Source organism: Salvelinus sp. IW2-2015, linkage group LG17, assembly GCF_002910315.2.
Source record: "Salvelinus sp. IW2-2015 linkage group LG17, ASM291031v2, whole genome shotgun sequence".
NCBI lineage: Eukaryota > Metazoa > Chordata > Actinopteri > Salmoniformes > Salmonidae > Salvelinus > Salvelinus sp. IW2-2015.
The window spans coordinates 36,929,675-36,955,490 of NC_036857.1; the positions used below are offsets into that span (position 1 = coordinate 36,929,675).

Here is a 25,816-nt window from a genome sequence, read left to right on the forward strand (position 1 = left end):
CTGGACTCCTATCTGAAAGTATTGCCTTTCTCTAGCCTTTCAAAGATGATGAACAAAAAAATAAATAGAAAACGCATTGTTTTTTTGTTTGTATTATCTTCTAGCAGATCTAATGTGTTATATTCTCCTACATTAATTTCACTTTTCCACAAACTTCAAAGTGTTTCCTTTCAATGGTATCAATAATATGCATATCCTTGCTTCAGGTCCTGAGCTACAGGCTGTCATTTTAGGCAATAAAAAAAAAAAAGGGTCTGATCCTTAATTAAGCCAATTATATTACTGTTGCCTGCCGTTTTAGTTTAATGTGATGGCAATGACATTTGTTTTGGMTGATTATTAGGTGGAGGTCGATAGCTAAATTATCTTCAACCTAGCTTAGATTTTAGCTAGCTAGCTGCTCTGTAAGCTAGGTTAACTTGCTAGAAAGTTAGAGAAASAAGTTGTGGAAAAAGTCACTAAACTAAACATGTTTTATTATCAACTGAAACAATATGTTTCTCCTGTCGTGAATGAAAAGGTCATATTTTCCCTAAGTAAATATGATGAACGAGAGACTAGGCTCTCTTCCATCTTGTCTTGGGTTGTGAAACTCTCCCTTTGGTCTCTGTCCAGTAGAGGAACAAGATTGCTTGAAGATTACATACAGTATGGTGTAAGGAAATGCATCACGATGTGTACGGGGCATAATTATTTACGTACAGGTAACTGCCAAAATAAAGGAAACACCAACATAGAGTCTCAATAGGGCGTTGGGTGACCACGAGCCATCAGAACAGCTTCAATATGCCTTGGCATAGATTCTACAAGTGTCTGGAACTCTATTGGAGGGATGTGACACCATTCTTCCACAAGAMATTTCATAATTTGGTGTTTTGTTGATGGTGGTGGAAAACACTGTCTCAAATGTCACTCCAGAATCTCCCATAAGTGTTCATTTGAGTTCCTTGCTCAGAACATGAGAACATATGAAAGCTGGTGGTTCCTTTTAACATGAGTCTTCAATATTCCCAGTTAAGAAATTKTAGTTTAATTGACATATGCGCTATTGTTGATGTTGCTTTATCTGATCACCACTGTGTATTTAAAAAAAAGTTTTGCCCTTAGCACAGTGTAATACTGAACGCATTATTAAGAAACGCTATCTTACCTCTGAAGTTGCTACAGATTTTATTGAGTGTATGAACAGTACTCCACCACCTATTCTGCCTTCTTCATGTGAGGATTTAGTTGATAACTTTAATAGCAAACTAAGGGCAACTATTGATGCCATAGCTCCAGTAAAKTTGAAAAGGCCACATCCAAATGGAGAGCCCCTTGGATGAGTGAGGAAACTAATCAGTTAAAGAGAAATTGCAAATGCAGAGCAGAAGTGGAGAAAGTCAAAGTTGCAGGTTCATTATGATATTCTGAGAGAGCAACTTGGCATATATAACAAGGCAATTAGAAATSCCAGAMGGACACATTTTTCTGTCTTGATCACTATTAATCAGTATAACTTAAGAGGGCTCTTCTCTACCATTGATGACCTGAYAAATTCTACCCCCGCAAACCAATGTGAATTTGCGGCATATTTCAGAAATAAGATAACCAACATTAGGCTAGGTATCAGTCAAGCAAGAACTGATGAGAAGTTTGATATGTGCCCTARCCTACCACGCAACGGCACTATGGATTTATTTTCATTGGTTGACACAGATATGCTCAGGAAAAGGATATCACAATTTAAGCCTTCTACCTGCCTTCTCGAACCTAACACTCTCTTCAAAACTGTTTTTAATTGCATATCTGAAGAAGTGCAATCTGTTGTTAATCAATMCCTGTTTACAGGCACTTTCCCCACTGCACTAAACTGCAATGGTGAAACCCCTTCTGAAGAAAAGTAATCTAGATTGTTCAGCTTTTAGCAATTTTCGGCCAATCTCCAACCTTACATTCTTAAGCAAAATTCAGGAAAAAGTGGCAGCTGTAATTTTGAAAAATTACAATCTGGTTTTCGTGCCCAGCACAGAGACAGTGGTAAATGATCTTAGAGCCAACACAGATAYCAAACAGCTCTCTGTCCTTGTACTCTCAGATTTAAGTGCTGCATTCAACACTGTTGACCATGATGTCCTTCTGGACTGACTGGAGAGTTGGGTTGGCCTCTCCGGTCCAGTTCTAAATTGGTTTAGGACCTATTTAACCAGTCAAGAGTTTTCTGTCACCCTTGGTGACCATAACTTAGAGAAAATACAAAACACATGTGGCGTTCCACAAGGTATGATTTTGGGTCCGGTACTGTTCAGTTTTTATATATGTTACCTCTTGGCAGCATTATCAGAAAGCACAGCATTGATTTTCTCTGCTACGCAGACRATWCACGACTTTACATTTCTGTGTCACCAGAGGATTTTAGCTCCACGGATAAATTATTAGACTGTATTAGTGATTTAAATACTTTGATGGCTCACAACTTCCTCGAGCTAAATCAAGACAAGACCGAGGTACTTATTGTTGGAGCCAAASCACAGAGAGAGAATCAAGCAGCATATTTTAATTCACAGGCAATAAAGATAAAACACCAGGTAAAAAAAACCTAGGTGTTATTTTAGATTCTGAACAAAATTTCAAATCACATATTAGGAATGTGACCAAAATAGCTTTTTACCACCTGAGGAACATTGCCAAGAGCCGGCCATTTCTCTCTCAGGCTGATACAGAGACTTTATTACTGCAGGTAGCCTAGTGGTTAGAGCATTGGGCCACACACACTGAATGACATTCAAGGTCRAGTTGTCACATTTATGTGTGTTATTGCCAATAAGCCTGCTGTATTTAGCGTAACACAGTTTTTCTTGTCTCAGACACATGAATGTTATGTTGTCTGTCTGTGTTCTGTTCTGTCCCTAGTCTGCCCCACAGCGTCAAGGTGAGCCTGTCTCTGTTGGGGCCGGGCCGGGTGGGTGGTGGAGGCTCTCCCGACTCCAAGGTGGGCTACTGCGGTGGTGGAGGGGTGCCTGTGGAGGACATGCAGGCCCTGGCCATTACCTCCCTGCCGGGTGCAGACGTAGCAAAACACTACGAGCACATCCGCGAGCTGGGCAAGGGCACCTATGGCAAGGTGGACCTGGTGGCACACCGCACACAGGGTGAGTCAGAGGGCATGGGTGTGGTGAAGGGACATTGTTGGCGGCAAAAGTTTCATAACAGTTTTTACATTTCAACGTCATGAAAGAGGACACTAAAGTGTCAGTGATGTGAGTCAAAGGCCACCATAGTGTAAGATGTCAGGTGAGGGCTCTATAGATAAGAGAGAAAGTTTATTACAAGGGTTACATGCCATTAAGCTGAAGAGGGCATCGAGACTAGGTAAAGGTGAAGGCCTTAATGCTCAAATCAGTTTGTTTTTTCAAATCCATTTTGGACTACTGATTGCCAAACAGCAAGTTACAAGTGACCAAATCGGATTTGTGTGTGTTCAGACCGCAGTCAATATTTCTGAGAAGGCTTCCATAGTTGTCATAGTAATGACGAGTATATGGTGTCAGTGGTGGTAGGCTGATGGTGGTGGTGCTCATGCACCTCTTACGTCCATCAGAAGTTATGTAGCAAAGCTAAGGTGACAATGCCTGCCATGGACATTTCCAGTTGCTTTGAATGTATCAAATCATAGGTAAGAAACTTTCAACGCCTCAAGGATGATGATCCAACTTTCAAAATAAGTGCCTTTTTGGCTAGCCACAACAGTCAACTAGGCAGCTAAGTAGCTGTTTAAGACTTTCTAGCAACGTTTCTAGCACGTTCAGTTTTTAAAAACAATTAACAAGTACAGTTTACAACCACATGTTCTTGTCAAACTGTCACAGAGTAGCTAGCAAACGTCAAGATATGCCAAATAAGAGTCTAAAAACCACTTGAGGGCAAATAAATCAGATTTGACCATTCAGTCACATGGCCAGGAATCAGATTTCTGACTTCAAACCACCTACGAAGGTGGTTTGAAATGTGGCTTGAAATATCCGATTCCATGTGCTTTTTTGGCTGTTCAGACTGCAGAATAAAATAAAAACAATAACAGATTCGAATCGTATCAGATACGCAGAATCATCAGATAGAACAGGCATATTTAGTTCAATTCTCTTAATACATGTCAGTTAAGTTCATATTGCCTTGCCTAAGATATTTGTCTGATACTGTACAGCGAGGTTATAATAATAAACTGAAACTAAAAGTAATCATGAAAAAACKATTTAGTAAACTGAAATAAAATAATTAACAAACCAGTTTGAAAAACTACAACAATACTGAAACTATTTTCTTTGTCTCCAAAACAAACTAAAATAACATTTTAGTTTTTCTTCTAAGCTTTGGGGGAAAAAATCTAATGGGGTTTTCAAGCTACTGAATCTGACGGGTAAATGCTGCCAGGAGATACCAATGTTTCAAATAGGTCTAGTTTGTATCCCTATTAGTCTCTCTAGAAAGACCGGTTATAATACTTCAAGGTCTGGGATATCCGAGATGACATCACTATCACTAGAAAAAATCGTTAGGTTGCTAACTTGATTCTTCTTATATGTCCTACTGAGGTGAAAAAGCATTGGATTGGTGTAAATATGGGCGAGAGAGAGTTTCCTTCCACAATATTTTTTTTGCACCAGTTTCAGCACTGTTCCTTTTAAATCCTAGTCACATTGATATTTATTTGATCATTTAAAGAGCCAATCAGCAGTAGAAAAATAACAAAGCATTTTCCCCGCCACAAGCTGAGGGATGGCTCTGGAGAAATGTAACCACTTTTAAATTCATAGGCAGCGCTATGGAAACAAGAACTGACCATCCATGATATCAAAATTCTATTTTTAACCATGCTTTAAGGCTTTACAGTGTTTGTTTACATTTACTTTGTTTATAAACATTGAAGTAAAACAAGCTTATATTTTGGGTTCTGATGGGGAATAACAGTTTAACTAAGCTCATGAGGCATTTATACATTATATTATTCAAGAATCAATATCATTAATTTAAGTAAAAAATGTATGAAGCAACTGCTGATTGCCCCTTTAAACCTAACCCAACCTATGACCTGATCTATCACCTTATGTATTGCTGCCCCCTGGAAAAAACACACACACAAAAACTATACAACACAAATGGCTCCTAGCCTGGCTCACGTATACTTTCTGTCTCTAACACTAAAACTGTAACGTAATAATATAAAAATGAAATAATAATTACTTTATACAACTGAAACATGTCTAAAAACGAATTGAAACTAAACTGAATTCCAAATACAAGTCCCAACACTAATAGAAATAAAAACTAATATAAAAAAAAACGATAATAATCTTGCTATACAGAATGTTGATACAGTATGTGAGTTGTTGTAATGATATTAACTCAGGTTAATGCTTGCTTCTGTGTGCGTGCATGGGCATGGTGATCAAAAATAATTGCATGATATGTCTTTTGTAACATAGGTCTGTGATCACTTTTTTTAAAGGGGGTAGATCAGCTTTAATATTGCAGATTGTAGCTTCCATCAACGTAATTGTCAGCATCCCTTCCAATCCGCCATAGGTTTTTTTTGTGTTATCTTCTGTCTATCTTCTGAAATGTTGCCAAACACATTTCCCTATTGGACATTAAAGTATTCATTCATTAATTCTGTCCATCACTGTGTGTACATATCAGGCACCAAAATGGCTCTGAAGTTTGTGACCAAGAGCAAGACGAAGCTGAAGAGCTTCCTGAGGGAGTACAGCCTGACRGGAACACTGAGCTGCAGCCCATTTATCATCAAAGTCCTGGACGTACTCTTCGAGACCGAGGATAGCTACGTCTTTGGACAGGAGTATGCCCCTGCTGGAGACCTGTTCGACATCATTCCTCCCCAGGTACTGTACTGGCACTGGATCGTACTTATCTCCACACCAATCACTGTTCTCCCACACCCAAGCCAATCAAGCRCAGTGTTTCAAAGCGTTGTGGTTCTGGGATTGGAGCCTTAGTGTACTGTAGGGCTCTCGTTTAATTTCAGTGGAGGGACTGGTACCCAGACTCAAAGGTTCTTATTCCAGGTTGTTAAAGATGAGTGCAATATAACGCTTAACAAGAGCCTCTTTGTCCCACTTTAGTCCCTCTACACCTCTTCTATTTCTTTCTCATTTCATTTCATTTATTGTACTTCRTTTTCCTCCCCTACTGTAAAATGTAAAACTAACACCATTTTCTCTTTCTTCACTCCTTCCTCCTCTCCTCCCTGTAGGTGGGTCTTCCGGAGGAGATGGTGAAGCGCTGTATGCAGCAGCTGGGTCTGGCTCTGGACTTCATGCACAGCAAGAACCTGGTTCACCGTGACGTCAAGCCCGAAAACGTGCTCCTCTTCGACCGCGAGTGCCGACGCGTCAAGCTGGCTGACTTCGGCATGACGCGGAGAGTGGGCTGCCGGGTGAAGCGCGTGAGTGGCACCATCCCGTACACGGCGCCGGAGGTGTGCCGCGCCAGTCGTGCCGAAGGCTTCCTGGTGACCACCAGTCTGGACATCTGGGCGTTCGGAGTGCTTGTCTTCTGCATGCTGACCGGTAACTTCCCCTGGGAGGCAGCGCTGCCTACTGACGCATTCTATGAGGAGTTCCGGCGCTGGCAGCGGGCGGGGTGTCCCACGGCGGCCTACCCATCCCAGTGGCGCCGCTTCACTGACGACGCCCTGCGCATGTTCAAGCGGCTGCTAGCTGCCGAACCTGAGAAGYGATGCGGTGTGAAGGACGTCTTCTGCTTTGTCAAGTACGAGCTGGTCAGCGAGCTCCGACGCCGTGCCTCCTGCCGAGCCAAGCGAGGCGAGAGGTCCAGTTCATCTGGTGTATGCCCTGCAGGCTGCACCTCAACCTCTTTGTCCTCCTCCTCATTGCGTTCCCACAGACACCCAGAGCCCTCCACTCCCCCAGGAACGACCTCCCTCTTGCGCCCAGCGCCCCTGAAGAGGAGCATCCTCTCTGACCCCCACTCCCCTCAGGAGGAGTCTCCTGGCCAGCACCACTCTTCTCTGGGTCGAGAGAAGACCAAGGGCCAGATGGTGATGGCTACTGCCATAGAGATCTGTGTCTGACAGAGACTGGATGAGCAGCGGTATCTGTGGGCGTTGCCATGGCGATAGGAACCTGCACAAGGTACTTGTAACGGCCATTTTGACTGGAGTTAAAGGTTGACGTATTAGAGCGCTGCCGAGAAGAAGCCAAATATCGAATTCTTGGCTGTGACATAGATTGGTATCAACACTCACGGCAGTACACTCTTGGACAAGTCATCACTAGCGCATGCGTTTGTTATTTTGATTTGTGACCTTAGACTGTTTTCTGAGTTGGAGAAGCGACATTCAAGAGTCCACTGACTGACGTCGTTTTTTTCACGGCAACTCGCTCCACTGTTCAGCTATTTTGCTTCTTAGTACACACATGAACACTGCTAATGATGCTAATAGAAACAGTTCTAGCCATTCTAAACATTGGGTTCAGTAGAAACACTCAATGCTCCCTGACGACACATTTCCATTCTGCCTCCTTTCTCCCGAATTTCTCTTATTTTTATATTTCTTCTTCTGCTTCTCTCTCTATATACATAATTACCTTTGACCTGGGGAGGCCCAAACCTTAGCTGATCTAGTGACATGCTTTAGAAAACTAGCTGATCAGAGGGCCAGCGATCCAATAGGTCAAACTGATCTTCTATCTAACTGACATATCGCTGAACGAATGGGATTCCACAGCAGTTCCGGCCATTTCCAAAGTGTGAAAATGGCTATGGACATAGGGGAGAATGAATTGTTTTTCAAAAGGTGAAAATATGTGAAGGTGACTCTCCAATGTAGCAGTTACTATGACAATGGGACATTGCTCATCTAGACTGTCTGAACTGAGACAGGACCCTGCTGTCAGACATCTCAGAACATCTCAGTGGTTACTTCCTGTCTCAGAGTAACTTCCTGTTGAGGGTTACAGGTGATTTCCTGTAGTAGACCACTGTTTAAAAGGACACATTTCATTYGGTAACAGTGCCTAATTAGTTCATACAGGCATCTTCCAATGTGAAAAGAAATGAGAAAATATATTATTGCTTCTGTTGACATTCAAATGCTTGGAAACTGTTATAGAATAGAGGGAGTGTTTATTTTATATTTGCTGTGTGTGTGTGTGTTGGGGGGGGGGGGTTTGAACAACTAAAACACAATCTCTTTGTAAAGGGGAGAATTAAAAAAAAAAAAAAAGTGCATTATAGATATTTACTATGTTAAGCGCCACACTGTATTATTGTCAGGTAGTTCAACCATGTAGCTCTATTAATATCGTTTGCTACTTGGAGAGGTAACAGGGATCAATGCACTGAATGTAGCAAAAATAATATGACATGTACAGTATATGAACATTCTAAAATTATAATGCTCTATAGTGGTGCATTATGGTGCCAAAAATGGGGTGGACAGTAGCAGCCTTTAGAGTATGGTTGGGATCGGACCAGGGCCTATTGGAATAGTACTGTTTAACACTTGTGTGATGTCTCTCCCTGAGCACATTCTGAACACTGTGACCGCATCATGACTTTAGCCCATCTTAACCATCAATAGTCCCGTTCCTCTGTCAATTCAACTCAATTAAATCAAGTACTTTACTGAGTTACTGCTTTACTGCGCACATGCATCCTRTATAACTTTACCAAAGCAATTCCAATACAATTGATCATAGATCCCAAGTTCGCTCCAGGCTCCTCAAACTCCCAGCCAACCAATCTTCCCCCACTCTTCGTCCTTCACCTTCATCTTTCTCTATCTTTCACTCACTCGCTCTCTTCCTCCCTTCCCCATCTGCTTGTCTTTCTCCTGCACTTGAGTCTCTGAGCCATTCTGTGTTGTCTGGTAGGATGACCTCTCTCCCCCCTTTGGCATGCTGTGGGCTGATGATCAATTGAGGCCGCCAAACCGCGAAAGTCTCAGCTAGTGAAAAAATGTAAAAAATTATGTAAGCATCTGAAAAGCACACTGTGTGCTTTATCAAGCGTTCATCTCTATTTATCGGCTAAGTTGCTGCTACTGTTATGTCAGACAGGTGTGTTTGTGCGTGTCCAACCCTTCCCTTCTTTCCTTTCCACGATGACAGCCCATCATCCCTGTCGCTATAGTGACAGTCAGTGTTTTCATGGTTCATTTGTCAGCTCCTGTCCACTCCCGAAACATCAAACATAATTGGCTGGTCTAGTCGTTCTGCAACAACACCAGTATTATTAACAACACTGCCCTGCTAGCCATGAGTTCTCATAGCAATTGCCTTCCTTGTGTATTACATCACATATAATGTGTAGTATACAGTATGTCTGTTCTACTATCTCGTCAATGTCAGTCTCATTCTATCACATATACTATGTACATACATCTGTTGTACTGTTTACGTTTGTCAAAATCTGTCCAATTCACCTTCCTTATTCCTCCATCGTCTCTAGAACACCTACCTGCTAGTCATGAAGTCAGTGCCCTTGTCATACGTCACACTTTAAGGATGACCGTAGTCAGAGGAGAATGGTGGTTCATTGACCTCACTCTGGGCGGAGATTTTCTGTGATCACTCATAGGGTGAAGCATCAGTCTCCCATTGGTTGTAGAACATGTATTAGCTCTGCCTTAGGCCCCACTGTCCGACTGTGCAATAATGTAATTAATGACAGGGGTAGTTTAGAGACACTTGAAATGGCGGTCCAAATGCGTGCATAACTAGCCTCTACTTATGACAAGATGCATACACTGTTTTGCTGTGTGAAATTGTGAATATTTATAGTTTCGTTCGATATCGCACAACTGTATACATCAGAACAGTGTTATGTCAGTTGTCATAAGTGTCAAGTTTTTGTCAGACTGTTATAACAGGTTATGTAGGCATTATGATCACATTGTGTAATGTTAATTTTAGCTTTGTAGCCTACTGTTTACCTCAGTTATGTCCTGATCCTACTAGCTGGTCTCCACCAGCAAGTTGAATTATGTAAATGTACAAATGTATTAAGTCTTTAACACACAAACAAATAAAATGTTTAATATTGAGTTCAAATCAAACTGTGTGTACCAGAACTGATACAAACTTGTATTATTTTCGTCAATATGTTAAAATGACCAGTGCATTAACATCTATAAATGGCTGAATGTCTTTGTTTATCCCCTCCCCCTCTTTCCTGCATTTAATTCTACTCCGCCTATATGTGTATGCAAATCCAGTCCAGCTCTCGGTGTTTCCTTTCGACTGCACATTAGCTGAAGGTCAGGTCAAAGCGGGTCTCATTTCCTGAGTCTTTGGTCTGGTACATGTGCAGACCGCTTTAATAAGCTGACTTCCTGCTGAAAGACCAATTAACACATCCGTAGATAAGTTATCTGGCGGTCCTCAAAAAAGTGGGATGAGAGCGAGGCAGTGTGAATATCCCACCGCAAACGAGAACAATTATCAGCCACCCCCTGCAGCAAGTGTTAATGTTGTCTTCTCTGAGCTGAGGCATTAGCGGTATAGCCATATTGGGGCTGAGTTGGACGTCTGGGAAATGGTGGGTTTTAGCGGCTACTGTGCTAAGCTAAGCAGGTCAGACAGTACAGAAGCACTTGAAAGGTCTACGTGGCAGAGAGAGAGATGGGGTTAGCATGTGGAATCTAGCCATGTGCAATAGCCTGTTCTCCCGCTCTTTGAAGAGCTGGTGACCTGAGGTAACTAGCTACAGTAGCGACTGAATTGCAGGCTAATTGAGTTAGTATAAGACGCTCTAGTAGCCTATACCTCAGATCTTGCTGGAGAGAAATAGGATTTCTAAACCAAGGCTGTATGGAGCTGATAGGCAAGGATGGATGGAGCCTAGATGTTTCATGGATGGATGGAGTTGTCAAGCTCAGTAGAGGTGCTGTGGTGTTAAGCCCTGGCTTTGTGGAGATGCTAGCTAAATCGCTAGGAGGCAGAGGCGGCTGGTGGGAGGAGCTATAGGAGGACAGGCTCATTGTAATGGCTGGAAAAGAATTAATGAAACGGAGTCAAACGTGGTTTCCATATGTTTGATGTGTATAAGACAGTTCCATTCACTCCATTCCAGCTAATACAATGAGCCCGTCCCCCTATAGCTCCTCCCACCAGCCTCTTCTACAAGTAGGCAGTTAGCAGAAATGGAAGACTGGTTTGTGATCAAGGGTGGTCAAAGGATGATATTTGGCAGTGTTGTAGTACTCGAGTTCAGGTCTCGAGACCACATATTGAGTGTCTAGGTCTTGCCTTGGTGTTGGATACATTTGTACTCGGTCTCACAGTGAGTACTAGTATCAGGAATCAAGACCCAGATGCAGACTGTCGAAGTAACACTGTTTATTGTAGCAACAGGGGCATGCAAAGACAGGTCAAGGCAGGCAGGGGTTGAAAATCCAGGGTGAGGCAAAGGTACAGGTGGACTCAGGATCAGGGACAGGCAGGGTTCAGTAATCCAGACGTGGAGCAAAGGTACAGGACAGCAGGCAGGGTCAGGGTCAGGCAGAGAGGTCAGGCAGGCGGGTACAGGGTCAGGACAGGCAAAGGTCAAAACAGGGAGGACTAGCAAAGAGAGGCTGGGAATCGATAGGAGCTGACAGGAAAACCACTGGTAAGCTTGAACGAACAAGACGAACTGGCAACAAACAGACAGAGAACACAGGTATAAATACACAGGGGATAATAGTGGAAGATGGGCAACACCTGGAGGGGGTTGGAGACAAGCACAAGGACAGGTGAAACAGATCAGGGCGTGACACTAGTAATTTATTCCCGAGACCAGCCAAGACCAGTGGAGTAAAAAACTCATAATTATCAACTTCCATTCAGTCAGTGCATAAAACCGCTTCGCCAAGACAAATATATACTCTTTTCGTTTAAACATTAATTAAAAGCCTTTATATCTATTACAGATATGTTTGCACAGTGGTGGGACAGGTTCGTGATTCTGAAAGGACAGCAAACGTAATACCAGCACACTCATGTAGGAGAACACAAAGGGCCAGTGAAACACAAAGGGCTAGTGGTGTAGTGGAGGGTATAAGCCGTATACCCACTTTTTTCAGTGGGCATTAATCTGTATTGATGCGTATCAAAGTAGTGGAGGTATACGACTTAGCAATTATGTAGTACAATAGTGAGATCATACACAAAGCACGTGAAATATATTCACATGCGCGCCGCACACAGCCTAGTTTCAGCGGAATATCATCTGAAGTTAGCAGCTCTCAATTGGTTTTGGCATGGAGCCGCTCACAGAAGAATAACATCGGTAGCCGTCAGGGTAGGAAAGATGTTTCAACTCATCTACCAGTAAATGCTAACTAATTCAACATTGGGTATGCAAACCAGGTATTGAAAAAGTTTTGTCCGATGTCTTGGTTAGTAAGTAGGCTATTTGTGACCAACCGGCTCGATTCAATCTTATGTCGCAAAATTTCAAATTGTGTTTTTTACATTTGATAAAAGTAGAAACTCAGAGGTAGAAAATGGTATATCAAACACTACAGTTGAGGAACGTTTAACCTGCATGTTTAACCTGCATCTGCTTCTCGACTCCATTACAATACCTAAAGGGCTCCTAAAATTCTAAATCAAATAGCTGACTCATCACATGCTGCTGCTACTGTTTACATATAGCCAAGTGAGTTACTCTTTCTGTATTTATTCCTTGTGGTATTTATATTTTTCAATCTTTTTCTCTCTGTGTTGTTCTTCCCAACAATGCACAGAAAAATATAATTTTAACTTGAAAACATCATAGAATATGGATTGATGTAATATTGTGGTAATATTACCTCAGTGTTTGAAAAATGCACCAGAGACTAAACTGGAGGCTTGCTGTTGAAATGTGAATGCATCTGTAGCCATACAGCTGTTGTGCCTTTGAGGAGGCCCTCTTAACCTGGTTTGCGTCAGTAAATATCCAGCTGTATGAATGGGTAAATATGTTAAATGTGAGTGATTCACCATGGTTAAAAGGAAATAATTAGCAGCTTAGTAAATGCAAATCGTATTATTTCAATGTTTTCACAGCACGTTTGGGTGAAGCACGGGATGTTTAGGTGAAACGTAGTTACAAATTCTATGTGATGGTGGATGGTATTTTATAGTAATATTTTGACATTTCCACAACAGCGGAGTATCAGACACACTGTAGAAACTAGACTCCATCTCTGTGGAAAAGAGGGCACAATAATTTGCCATAGCAGTGGGAAACCCTGATGAGAAATCAGTTGATTCCATAAGTCACCAGACCCTCATATCTAACCAAGCCACCCAAGCAGACATGGAGAGTGACAACCTGTCCTACCTGTCCAAGGCTTTTAGGATTATCTCCCTATTGGAGGTAGAAAGAAGTGAATGAGCTTTCGAGGTGAGATGACAGTTCTGAGGCAGGATAAGGTGGTGCTGAGACAGAAACTGGCAACGGTCGAGAGCATCATGAGAGCGGTGGCTGACATCAGGGAGGAGCTACAGAAAGAGTTGTCAGTTGTCATAGAATTGCTTCAATACAAATATCACCATCCACACTCTAAGAGAACACAACCCCAACTACCACACCCTCACATCCCCTCATCAGCAGTAGCACTGCAGCTCACTGTGACCCTCTGGAACTCATACAGACTCATACTGAGACACTTTGGAGAGAGGAAGACACTGACAGGCCACCTGTGGTCCCCACCGCACTCCCTCCAAAGAACATCACAGACAAATGAAATCCAATTGTATTTGTAGACTAACAGTGAAACGCTTACTTACTCATTGTGTATTTAGTCCTTGTGTTGTATATATATATTTTATTTCTGTGCATTGTTGGGAAGAATAACACAGAGAGAAAAATATTGAAAAATATAAATACCACAAGGAATAAATACAGAAAGAGTAACTCACTTGGCTATATATAAACAGTAGCAGCAGCATGTGATGAGTCAAAAGAGTTAGTGCAAAGAGGGTCTTATGACTTGGGGTTAGAAGCTGTTCTGCGTCCTGTTGGTTCCAGAATTGGTGCATCGGTACCACTTACCATGTGGTAGCAGAGAGAACAGTCGATGACTTGGGTGGCTGGAGTCTTTGACAATTTTTAGGGGCTTCCTCTGACACCGCCTGGTATAGAGGTCCTGGATGGCAGGGAGCTCGGCCCCAGTAATGTACTGGGCCGTATGCACTACCCTCTATAATGCCATACGGTCAGTTGCCAAGCAGTTGCCATACCAAGCGGTATTGCAGCCAGTTAAGATGCTTTCAATGGTGCAGCTGTGTAACTTTTTGAGGATCGGGCGCATGCCAAGTCTTTTCAGCCTGCCTTCTTCACGACTGTGTTGGTGTGTGTGGACCACAACAGCAGCACACAGGCAGAGCACCCTATCCAGCTAACAAAAAACATTCCCACTACTTTCGAGAATGTTCGTTCCCATAAGAGTCTCATTAGGTCAWTTTGTTTTTCTAGGGATGTTCCAGTGATGTGCAAGACTGACTGTTTCCAAGAGACCATTCCCTTAATTCTTAGGGCTAGGGGGCAGTATCCTGAATTTCCGCCTGACTGACGTGCCCAAAGTAAACTGCCTGTTACTCAAGCCCAGAAGCCAGGATATGCATATAATTGGTAGCATTGGATAGAAAACACTCTAAAGTTTCTAAAACTGTTAAAATAATGTCTGGGACTATAACAAAATTGTTATGTCAGGCAAAAACCCGGAGAAAATCAGACCAGAATTTTTTTTTTTCAGCTCCCAGGCTCTTATTATGGAAACCTATTGCTTTAACATATGTCCGTCACCTAAATTGCAATTCCTATGGCTTCTGGACCACCTGGACCAAATCAGTCTTTCGGCACGTGAGGGAGAAGGCGCACGCTTACGAATTTGACTTTCCTATTGAACATAGTACTTTCCGTGTGAAATATTATAGTTTATTACAATTTTAGACTACCTGAGGATTAAATAGGATTAAATAGAAACGTTGTTTGACTTGTTTGGATGAAGTTTACCGATAGCTTTTTGGACTCCTTTGTCTGCATGTTGAACGAGTGGATTACTGAAATGGAAATCAAACAGACTTTTTGGGATATAAAGAAGGATTTTTATTTAACAAAACAACCATTCATGTTGTAGCTGGGACCTTTGGGATTGCAAATAGAGGAAGATATTCAAAGGTAAGTGATTTATTTAATTGCTATTTGTGATTTTGTGAAGCCTGTGCTGGTTGAAAGATATGTTGATGTGGGGCGCTGTCCTCAGATAATCGCATGGTATGCTTTTGCCATAAAGCCTTTTTGAAATCTGACAACGCAGTTGGATTAAAAAGAAGTTAAGCTTTTAAATGATATAAGACACTTGTATGTTCACGAATGTTTAATATTACAAATATTTWATTGAATTGCGCGCCGTCCAATTTCACCGGATGTTGTCGGCTTCTATCCCGCTAGCGGGACACCTAGCCGTTAATGTCAAACAGAATTTTCAATATTAATGTTCTAGACATGTTTCTTTGGAATGTTGCAAACATTTTCCAGAGTTCAGTATTCTGAGGATTAAAAACAAAAAATGCTGTTTAGAGAACAGCAAAAGCAACAACTAAAAATGACCCCAAGTATTAATTGTCACCGCAATATTAGGTTTAAACGTCTGTAGAACTGCGTGTACAATGTAAACAACTACTCAACCTCATCATGAATTGACTAATTTAGCCTACTTGTGGAAAGGTGCATACAGTGCAACATGAAATACTGAAATATAGATGCACAGTACACACTAGTTTCAACAAGAATGACATCAAATGACGACATCAATGTGAAAGTAACTGGTGCATAAAACAGCTGACTTTGAATGCAAACTATGCCAGATAAATGCTACACATGCATTGAAATAAAAGGTATAGCCTTACATCAAATGACGTACTTAGGCCTACAATCGACAAGGACACATGAAGACAAACAAGCTCAACCAAAGAATGACGAAAATCATGAAATACAAAAGAAACATCTATACATTCYTTTTTAAAGGCACAGCTGAATGGACAGTGCCTCGGTAGCCTACAGGTTGGAATAGTGGAGCTCTGTAGAGTGGTTCTGAATGGACAGCGCCTCTGACTAGTAGCCAGCTATATACGTATTTTGTTCGTGGGCAGTTAGACATTTTTGGGGCAATGCGTACAGTGCTTTCGGAAAGTATTAAGACCCCTTCACTTTTTCCACATTTTGTTACGTTACAGCCCTATTCTAAAATTGATTAAATGGTTATTTGTCCTCATAAATCTACACACAATACCCCATAATGACAAAGCAAAAACAGGTTTTTGCAAATTTATAAAACATATAAAACAGAAATATCACATTTACATAAGTATTCAGACCCTTTACTCAGTACTTTGTTGAAGCACCTTTGACAGTGATTACAGCTTTGTGTCTTCTTGGGTATGATGCTACAAGATTGGCACACCTGTATTTGGGGAGTTTCTCCTATTTTTCTCTGCAGGTCCTCTGCACAGCTATTTTCAGGTCTCTCCAGAGATTTTAGATCGAGTTCAAGTCCGGGCTCTGGCTGGGCCACTCAAGGACATTCAGAGATTCGATCCTGACTAGTCTCCCAGTCCCTGCCGCTGAAAAACATCCTTTCTGCATGATGCTGCAAACACCATGCTTCACTGTGGGGATAGTGACAGGTTTCCTCCAGTCGTGACGCTTGGCATTCAGGCCAAAGAATTCAATCTTGGTTTCATCAGACCTGAGAATCTTGTTTCTCATGGTTTGAGAGTCTTTAGGTGCCTTTTGGCAAACTCCAAGTGGGCGATCATGTGGTTTTCACTGAGGAGTGGCTTCCGTCTGGCCACTCTTAAGGCCTGTTTGGTGGTGCTGCTGAGATGGTTGTCCTTCTGGAAGATTCTCCCATCTCCACAGAGGAACTCTAGAGCTCTGTCAGAGTGACCATCAGGTTCTTAGTCATCTTCCTGACCAAGGCCCTTCTCTCCCGATTGCTCAGTTTTGCAGGGTGGCCAGCTCTAGGAAGAGTCTTGGTGGTTCCAAACTTCTTCCATTTAAGAATGATGGAGGCCACTGTGTTCTTGGGGACCGTCAATGCTGCAGACATTTTTTGGTACCCTTTCCCAGATCTGTGCCTCAACACAGTCCTGTCTTGGAGCTCTACAGACAATTCCTTCAACCTCATGGCTTGGTTTTTGCTCTGACATGCACTGTCAACTGTGGGACCTATTAGACAGGTGTGTGCATTTCCAAATCCTGTCCTATCAAGTTGTAGAAACATCTCAAGGATGATCAATGGAAACAGGATGCACCTGAGCTAAATGTTGAGTATTATAGCAAAGGGTCTGAATACTTATACCTCTTCATTGTATGTTTGGGCCTGGATTGGGTGCTGTGTAAAAACCAATGTAAAGGGTGGGGGTACCACTTTTCTTTCTTAATTTTTTTTTTTTTTTTTTATATACAGTATACACATATGTATTGGAAATGGAAATAAGGTATTACTATGTTAAATTTTTTTATTAAAATTCTAAAAACCTGTATTCGCTTTGTCATTATGGGGTATTGTGTGTAGATTGATGAGAAAAAAAATATTTCATCCAATTTAGAATAAGACTGTAATGTAACAAAATATGGAAAAAGTCAAGTGGTCTGAATACTTTCCGAATGCACTATATATGAAAATCATAACTTGCACGCAGATCTTTAGAAATGGTAGTTTCAATTTTAAACTGGCACTCCATTATGAAAAAGGTTGCTGAACTCCTGCTGAACTCCTGCTATAGGCTATATGAAGCCACCCTTGTGGAACGTGCATAAAGTGTACTGTGACAGTGTCCTTGTCTCCTGTGCTTCCCACCAACATTGTCTCGTGCGCTCAGGCCAGCTTGTCTCGTGTCTGATATTATGGTTGCCTACGCAGTAGTTGCACTCTCTGGTGATTATATACATATATACCACACTATAGCTACATAACTTAGCAATATTTAATTACGTTTTGCCAGCAATATTGATCTGTAAGAATTCCTCATTTTAATTGAGGAAGATGGACAAGCAAGACTGATAGAGTGAGAGGTGGAAATTCATTATACCAGAGGCAGGTAGGCTACAGGTACGGATTAGGGATGCAGGCAGAGGATGATGATGAAGTATGTGTCATGCCTGCTCCCGCTCTTCCCCCGCCAGGCTGCCCTGCATTACGCACTCCTGCCACCATCATTTACGCACACCTGCCTTCCCTCGTCACGCGCATCAGCGATATTGGACTCACCTGGACTCACCCAATCACCTGTTTATTACCTCACCTATATTTGTCAGTTCCCCAGCTCTGTTCCCCGCTGCTGCATTAATTGTAATTTGTCTGTGTTACCCGTGTGCTGACGCTGTTTCTGTCTCGTTCTATGTCCGTTCCCTATTAAATGTTTGACTCCCCGTACTTGCTTCTCCTCGCTAGCGTCATCCCTTGACAGTATGCCTAAAAAGTTAATCCAAATCATTAATGATTACTTAGTTGGCCTATCTCAATTATCATTATGTCACTGCATGGCAATGTATATTTGTTATAACCTACAGTTGTACTGTTTTCGAAGCCAAAACCAGGACATGTATTTTGTGGAAATGATCGAAATAGCAAGTTGTTCAGTTGTGTTTATTTTTATACTAATACATAAAACCAAGATTGCACTAGCCTACTGGGCAAATAAATACAATTATAAATTAGGTCTACAGCTATCACAGCTTATATTTTAATAGCAATAAAGTGAATTTCGGTTTCGAATGGTCACCAAAAATGCGGGCTTCCCCACCTCCCAATTAAATGAACAATAAAGGGAGACGGGGTGGGGGACGGTGTTGGGGGCTGTAACAATGGTGAGGTGTACATTTCAGGATAACTTAATGAAATGTCTCAGGCTGGACACATTGSCAGTCATGATCTCTAGTCTCTACCAAGTTTTGTTAACACCCCATGTTCCCCTTATCCTACAGTCAGTGGACAAATCAACTTTTGAGTGTTCAGAGAGAAAACACTTAATTTCTTCTGACTGGCATGGAAGTGGCTAGAGTCTACAGAGGTGTAAGGTTAATTAGGAGTCTGAAAGTAGGGTATTTGATAGCGTAAACAAATACATGTATTTTCTTGGTGAGCTGAACTTTGACTGGTTATCATCTAGCTGTCCTCTCAAGAGGAAGCTTCTAACTGTCACGTTCTGACCAATGTTCTTGTGTGTTTTGCTTGTTTTAGTGTTGGTAGGACGTGAGCTGGGTGGGCATTCTATGTTGTGTGTCTAGTTTGTCTGTTTCTGTGTTCGGCCTAATATGGTTCTCAATCAGAGGCAGCTGTCAATCGTTGTCCCTGATTGGGAATCATATATAGGTGGCTTGTTTTGTGTTGGGGATTTGTGGGTGGTTGTTTCCTGTCTCTGTGTTTTCTCTGCACCAGATAGGGCTGTATCGGTAAGCCACATTTGGTATTTTGTATTTGTTTAGTGTTCAGTATTTTCGTAATTAAAATCATGTTGAACACGAGCTACGCTGCGTCTTGGTCCGATCCCTGCTACACCTCCTCTTCTCATGAAGAGAGGGAAGGCTGCCATTACACTAACTGTGACTAATGCCTGTATTATGACCCAGGTTATCACTCATCCAACTACAGTGTATACCAATATTGTTGGATCTGTGACATCCACTTGTATTGATTATATCGTCACTAATGTTGCAGAGCTTTGCTCCAAAGTGATATAAGTTCCCATTGGCTGTAGAGTCATTCCATGTCATTTCAGCAGCAATGACACCCACCATCTCAGATTGCTCTAAAAATCGATCCTGTTTTTTATTTTTTTATTTTTTTAGTTCACCTGTAGTTAGAAACAGGTAAGATTTGCATTCCTAACATATTATTTTGCTGAAATTGTATTTAATATAGGAGAAATTAAGGTTGTACTGAAATTAAGGTTGTACGAGACATGGCTATTTGCATGTGTAGAATTTAGATAATAATCTAATTATGAACCGGGCACTTAGCTGCTTCAATGACTGGTGTGCAGAAAAAGGGATACATTGTGAGTTTGGGAAAACAACAAAAACGGAGCTGAACATCATTCTACGGGACTTGTATGGTTCAGTAAGAAACATGAATGCCGAAGAATACGCTGGACTCAGAGCTGGTTTAAACCGACATATCAACGACCCCTCTCTCAATTTGGAATGGAATATATAGAAGGACACCGAATTCACAACGAGCAACAATGTCTGTCGGCGTTAAAAAGTTGAGGGAAGAGGGGCGCTATAAAGCTGCTCACCAGTGGACGGCTACATACGGTATGTGATTCGGTGAGCGAGTTTATTAGCAAGTGCGTCGGTGATGTTGGTGATGTTGTACCCACAGCAACTATTAAAAACTTCCCCAACCAGAATCCGTGGATTGATGGCAGCATTTGTGCAAAACTGAAAGCGCCGAACCACTGCTTTTAATCAGGGCAAGGCGACCGGAAACATGACCGAATACAAAGTGTAGCTATTCCCTTCGCAAGGCAATCAAACAAGCTAAGCGTCAGTATAGAGACAAAGTAGTCGCAATTCAACGGCTCAAACACGAGAGGTATGTGGCAGGGTCTACAGTCAATCACGGACTACAAAAAGAAAACCAGCCCCGTCGCGGACCACGATGTCCTGCTCCCAGACAAACTTAACAACTTTGCTCGCTTTGAGGACAATACAGTGCCAATGACACGGCCCGCTACCAAAGCCTGCAGACTCTCCTTCACCGCAGCCAACATGAGTAAAGCATTTAAATGTGTTAACCCTCGCAATGCTGCCGGCCCAGACGGGATCCCTAGCCGCATCCTTAGAGCGTGCGCAGACCAGCTGGCTGGTGTGTCTACGGACATATTCAATCAATCCTTATCCCAGKCTGCTGTTCCCACATGCTTCAAGAGGGCTACCATTGTTCCAGTTCCCAAGAAAGCTAAGGTAACTGAGCTGAATGACTATCGCCCCGTAGCACTCACCTCCATCATCATGAAGTGCATTGAGAGACTAGTCAAGGATCATATCACCTCCACCCTACCTGACACCCTAGACCTACTCCAATTTGCTTACCGCCCCAATAGGTCCACAGACGATGCAATCGCAATCACACTGCACACTGCCCTAACCCATCTGGACAAGAGGAATACCTATGTAAGAATGCTGTTCATCGACTACAGCTCAGCATTTAACACCATAGTACCCTCCAAACTCGTCATTAAGCTCGAGACCCTGGGTCTCGACCCCGCCCTGTGCAACTGGGTCCTGGACTTCCTGACGGGCCGCCCCCAGGTGGTGAGKGTATGAAACAACATCTCCACCCCGCTGATCCTCAACACTGGGGCCCCACAAGGGTACGCTCTCAGCCCTCTCCTGTACTCCRTTCACCCATGACTCCGTGGCCATGCACGCCTCCAACTCAATCATCAAGTTTGCAGACGACACTACAGTGGTAGGCTTGATTACCAACAACAACGAGACGGCCTACAGGGAGGAGGTGAGGGCCCTCGGAGTCTGGTGTCAGGAAAATAACCTCACACTCAACGTCAACAAAACAAAGGAGATGATCGTGGACTTCAGGAAACATCAGAGGGAGCACCACCCTATCCACATCGACGGGACAGTCGTGGAGAAGGTGGAACGTTTTAAGTTCCTTGGCATACACATCACGGACAAACTAAAATTGTCCACCCACACAGACAGCGTGGTGAAAAAGGCGCAACAGCCTCAGGAGGCTGAAGAAATTTGGCTTGTCACCAAAAACACTCACAAACTTTTACAGATGCACAATCGAGAGCATCCTGTCGGGCTGTATCACCGCCTGCTACGGCAACTGCTCCGCCCACAACCGTAAGGCTCTCCAGAGGGTAGTGAGGTCTGCACAACGCATCACCGGGGGCAAACTACCTGCTCTCCAGGACACCTACACGACCCGATGTCACAGGAAGGCCAACAAGATCATCAAGGACAACAACCACCCGAGCCACTGCCTGTTCACCCCGCGATCATCCAGAAGGCGAGGTCAGTACAGGTGCATCAAAGCTGGGACTGAGAGACTGAGAAACAGTTTCTATCTCAAGGCCATCAGACTGTTAAACAGCCATCACTAACATTGAGTGGCTGCTGCCCACATACTGACTCAATCTCTAGCCACTTTAATAATTAAAAATGGAATGTAATAAATGTATCACTAGTCACTTTAAACTATGCCTCTGTATATAATGTTTACATAACCTACACTACTCATCTCATTTGTATATAATGTACTCTATACCATCTACTGCATCTTGCCTATGCCGTTCGGCCATCGCTCATCCATATATATTTTTATGTACATATTCTTATTCATTCCTTTACACTTGTGTGTATAAGGTAGTTGTTAGATTACTTGTTAGATATAACTGCATGGTCGGAACTAGAAGCACAAGCATTTCGCTACACATTAACATCTGCTAACCATGTGTATGTGACAAATGCCATTTGATTTGATTTGTAACTGTTAGCAAGCTAAATCATTTTAATGTACCCTGACGATATAACCGGTAGCTATGTAGGCCTAACTATTAGCTAACGTTATTTTGTCTTACATTTCAAGTCACACAAAAGAGCCAATAGGAGAGAACACCCTCGCAAAAATGCTGCCAAAGATCTGCAAAATAGCTGGCCCGTCGCAGATTTACACAAACCCCTGCCTTCGAACCACCATAATCCAGAAACTGTCGGATGACAGAGGCACAAGAAATATTGTCTGTCAGAGGAATCTTCAAAGTTACTGGAGGCCAAATCTGGAAACGGTGGAGCACTATTCTCTCAGACAACACAGCAGCAGCTCCCCCAGTTAAAAGAACGACATCCATTTCCAGCAGCGTGGAGCCAACAAACGACAACATGGGCAAGTCAACAACAAACAATAACATGGGACAATTTTTCATTCGTGCACAATAAATGGCAACAGTCAGATCAACATGAATAAATMATTGGCATGTGTTAGTCACTCTAGAAGTGGCGCTGAAGCTATTTTTTTCATACATTTAASGTAAGCTATCTAGYTAGCCTGTGGTTGTTGCATAGCAACCAGTCCAGCAACGAGACTTTTGTCCGGACTACTTTTTCTGGCAGAATGTATTTATTATTGATTTATTTATTAAAGCAACATTTTCAATTTAGATGTGTAGTTCCTTGCCTTACTGTCAAATCAAATCAAAATCAAATGTATTTAATAAGCCCTTCTTACATCTGCTGATATCTCAGTGCTGTACAGAAACCCAGCCTAAAACCCCAAACAACAAGCAATGCAGGTGTAGAAGCACGGTGGCTAGGAAGAACTCCCTAGAAAGGCCAGAACCTAGGTAGAAACCTAGTGAGGAACCAGGCTATGATGGGTGGCCAGTCCTATTCTGGCTGTGCTGGGTGGAGATTATAACAGAACATGTCAAGGGTGCAACAGGTCAGCACCTCAGGAGTAAATGGCAGTTGGCTTTTCATAGCCGATCATTCAGTGTATCTCTACCGCTCCTGCTGTCTCTAGAGAGTTGAAAACAGCAGGTCTGGAACAGGAAGCACGTCCGGTGAACAGGTCAGGGTTCCATAGCCGCAGGCAGAACAGTTGAAACTGGAGCAGCAGCACGGCCAGGTGGACTGGGGACAGCAAGGAGTCATCAGGCCAGGTAGTCCTGAGGCATGGTCCTAGGGCTCAGGTCCTCCGAGGGAGAGAAAGGGAAAAAGAGAGAATTAGAGAAAGAAAGAGAGAAAGTGAATTAGAGAGAGCATACTTAAAATTACACAGGACACCGGATAAGACAGGAGAAATACTCCAGATATAACAGACTGRCCCTAGCCCCCCCGACACAAACTACTGCAGCATAAATACTGGAGGCTGAGACAGGAGGGGTCGGGGGACACTGTGGCCCCATCCAACGATACCCCACGGACAGGGCCAAACAGGCAGGATATAACCCAACCACTTTGCCAAAGCACAGCCCCCACACCACTAGAGGGATATCTTTAACCACCAACCTACCATCCTGAGATGAGGCCGAGTATAGCCCACAATGATCTCCGCCACGGGACAACACAAGGGGGGGGGCGAAGATCACGTCAGTGACTCAACCCACTCAAGTGACGCACTCCTCCTAGGGACGGCATGGAGGAGCACCAGTAAGCCAGTGACTCAGCCCCTGTAATAGGGTTAGAGGCAGAGAATCCCAGTGGAGAGAGGGGAACTGGCCAGGCAGAGATAGCAAGGGCGGTGTTGGCAACCGGTTTATAAAAGCAATAAGGCACCTCGGGTAAGCTAAGGGCTGTATCCAGGCACTCCGCGTTGCATCTTGCTTAAGGCCTTATTGCTTAAGTATAGTACCCAACATCCGATTTGGACCAAACTTCGTCCTACCAATGAGCAAGACATGAGGAATCAAAAGAAACGGTCAAAAGCCCCTCACGGAACCCCCCCAACCTCCTCCCCCCACGGACCCCCCCCATACCCCAAGTCCAATCCCAGCCCAATAACCAGTATACAGTATCAATTGTCTTTGTTTGACAAGTAATATAAAGATGCAGTTTGGAGCATTGATTCTTCAAACTATGTAATGTATTCCCTGTGAATCTGGTGAGAATGTTTTCCCACTGTTCAGAGAAATGTGTAATTTTTTCAACAATTTGCAAGAATATTTTTACAAATACTTAAATTTGCTGCACCTGGATTTTCCTCACATCAGACCAAACGGTTCGGACGCTACAGACTGAAGTTTGCACATCGGCAGTACCGACTTCAGAGGAGTTCCGTGGAGCTTGTGTGAGTCGAAGAGCAAAACGGAGAACACCACAACTGACTAGTTATCCCACATTCATTGCACATTCATCTGCATGGTGTTTAGTTAGCAGGCCAAACCGTTCAGATGTTTTCGTGAGAAGACCGATTTTCGGGATGTCTCCTTTTGGGGATGTCTCCTGGTCTGACAAACAGCGCTGTAGCTCTGCCACTTTCCACCGCAGATGCGGAAGGCCGACGTGCGGATAGATTGAGACGCAGCCCATGCAGAAAAACTGATATCTCTAGCTTAAACTGATGATTTTGATGGGAATTTGTTTATTATGATTGACTCACTGGTACGTCAACAGACTTAAGGATTTAATCAACTCTAGAGGAAACACTACAGTATAGCCTCTTTGAGCTGTCATTGTGATTCTCTTTGAGGTGTCATTGTGATTTATCAGACAGTCACAAATTTGATGGGCCTATGCACAATTCACTACATAGGCATCTCTGTCATAGACATGAGGTCTGTTAACAATTCAGAGGCAAGAGGGAAAATCTTCTCCTGTCCTAGAGCCTGGGCTATTTTCCTATCCAGTCGCAATCCCAATGAAACCCAAAATCGTCTGTCTCGCATGAAAATKCSTAAGTTTATAGGTTGCATTACCAAAGCATATCAAAATACCGCTGGCATAGTGACCATATCTTGTTTTTAAACACTTTAAATCGGCACTTCCGATATTGAAATTTGGTAGATTTTKGGGAAAATGAATCCCTAGTGAGAACTGTTGGAGCCCCCTGGATCGACTATGAATTGAAAATRTGTATGGTTCAAAGAAATGATGCAAAAAAAGATGGCAAACAAGTCTGCTCAGCTGATTGGTTGACATACTGTCAATTGAGAAATGTTTCAAAATGTTGCTAAAATAAGAAGACATTTTATTACYAAAACAAGATAAATTAAATAAAAAATCCACAGTGAAATACTTTTGAGCACCTTTAATGATATTATGGGCCGAAAATCCCATTCTCGTC

At 42.8% G+C, this 25,816-nt stretch overlaps 1 protein-coding gene across 1 annotated transcript in view; it reads left to right on the plus strand.

Annotated features, from left to right (window-relative positions):
- LOC111976445 (serine/threonine-protein kinase SBK1) overlaps positions 1–8,172 on the plus strand; it is a 43,420-nt gene extending 35,248 nt beyond the window's left edge. Inside the window, exons 3-5 of the mRNA XM_024005276.1 lie at positions 2,893–3,131; positions 5,677–5,879; positions 6,251–8,172. Of these exons, the coding sequence (XP_023861044.1) occupies positions 2,893–3,131; positions 5,677–5,879; positions 6,251–7,090 (1,282 nt within the window). The 3' untranslated portion in view covers positions 7,091–8,172. The remainder of the gene's footprint in view (positions 1–2,892; positions 3,132–5,676; positions 5,880–6,250) is intronic.
- Positions 8,173–25,816: the final 17,644 nt, after the last annotated feature.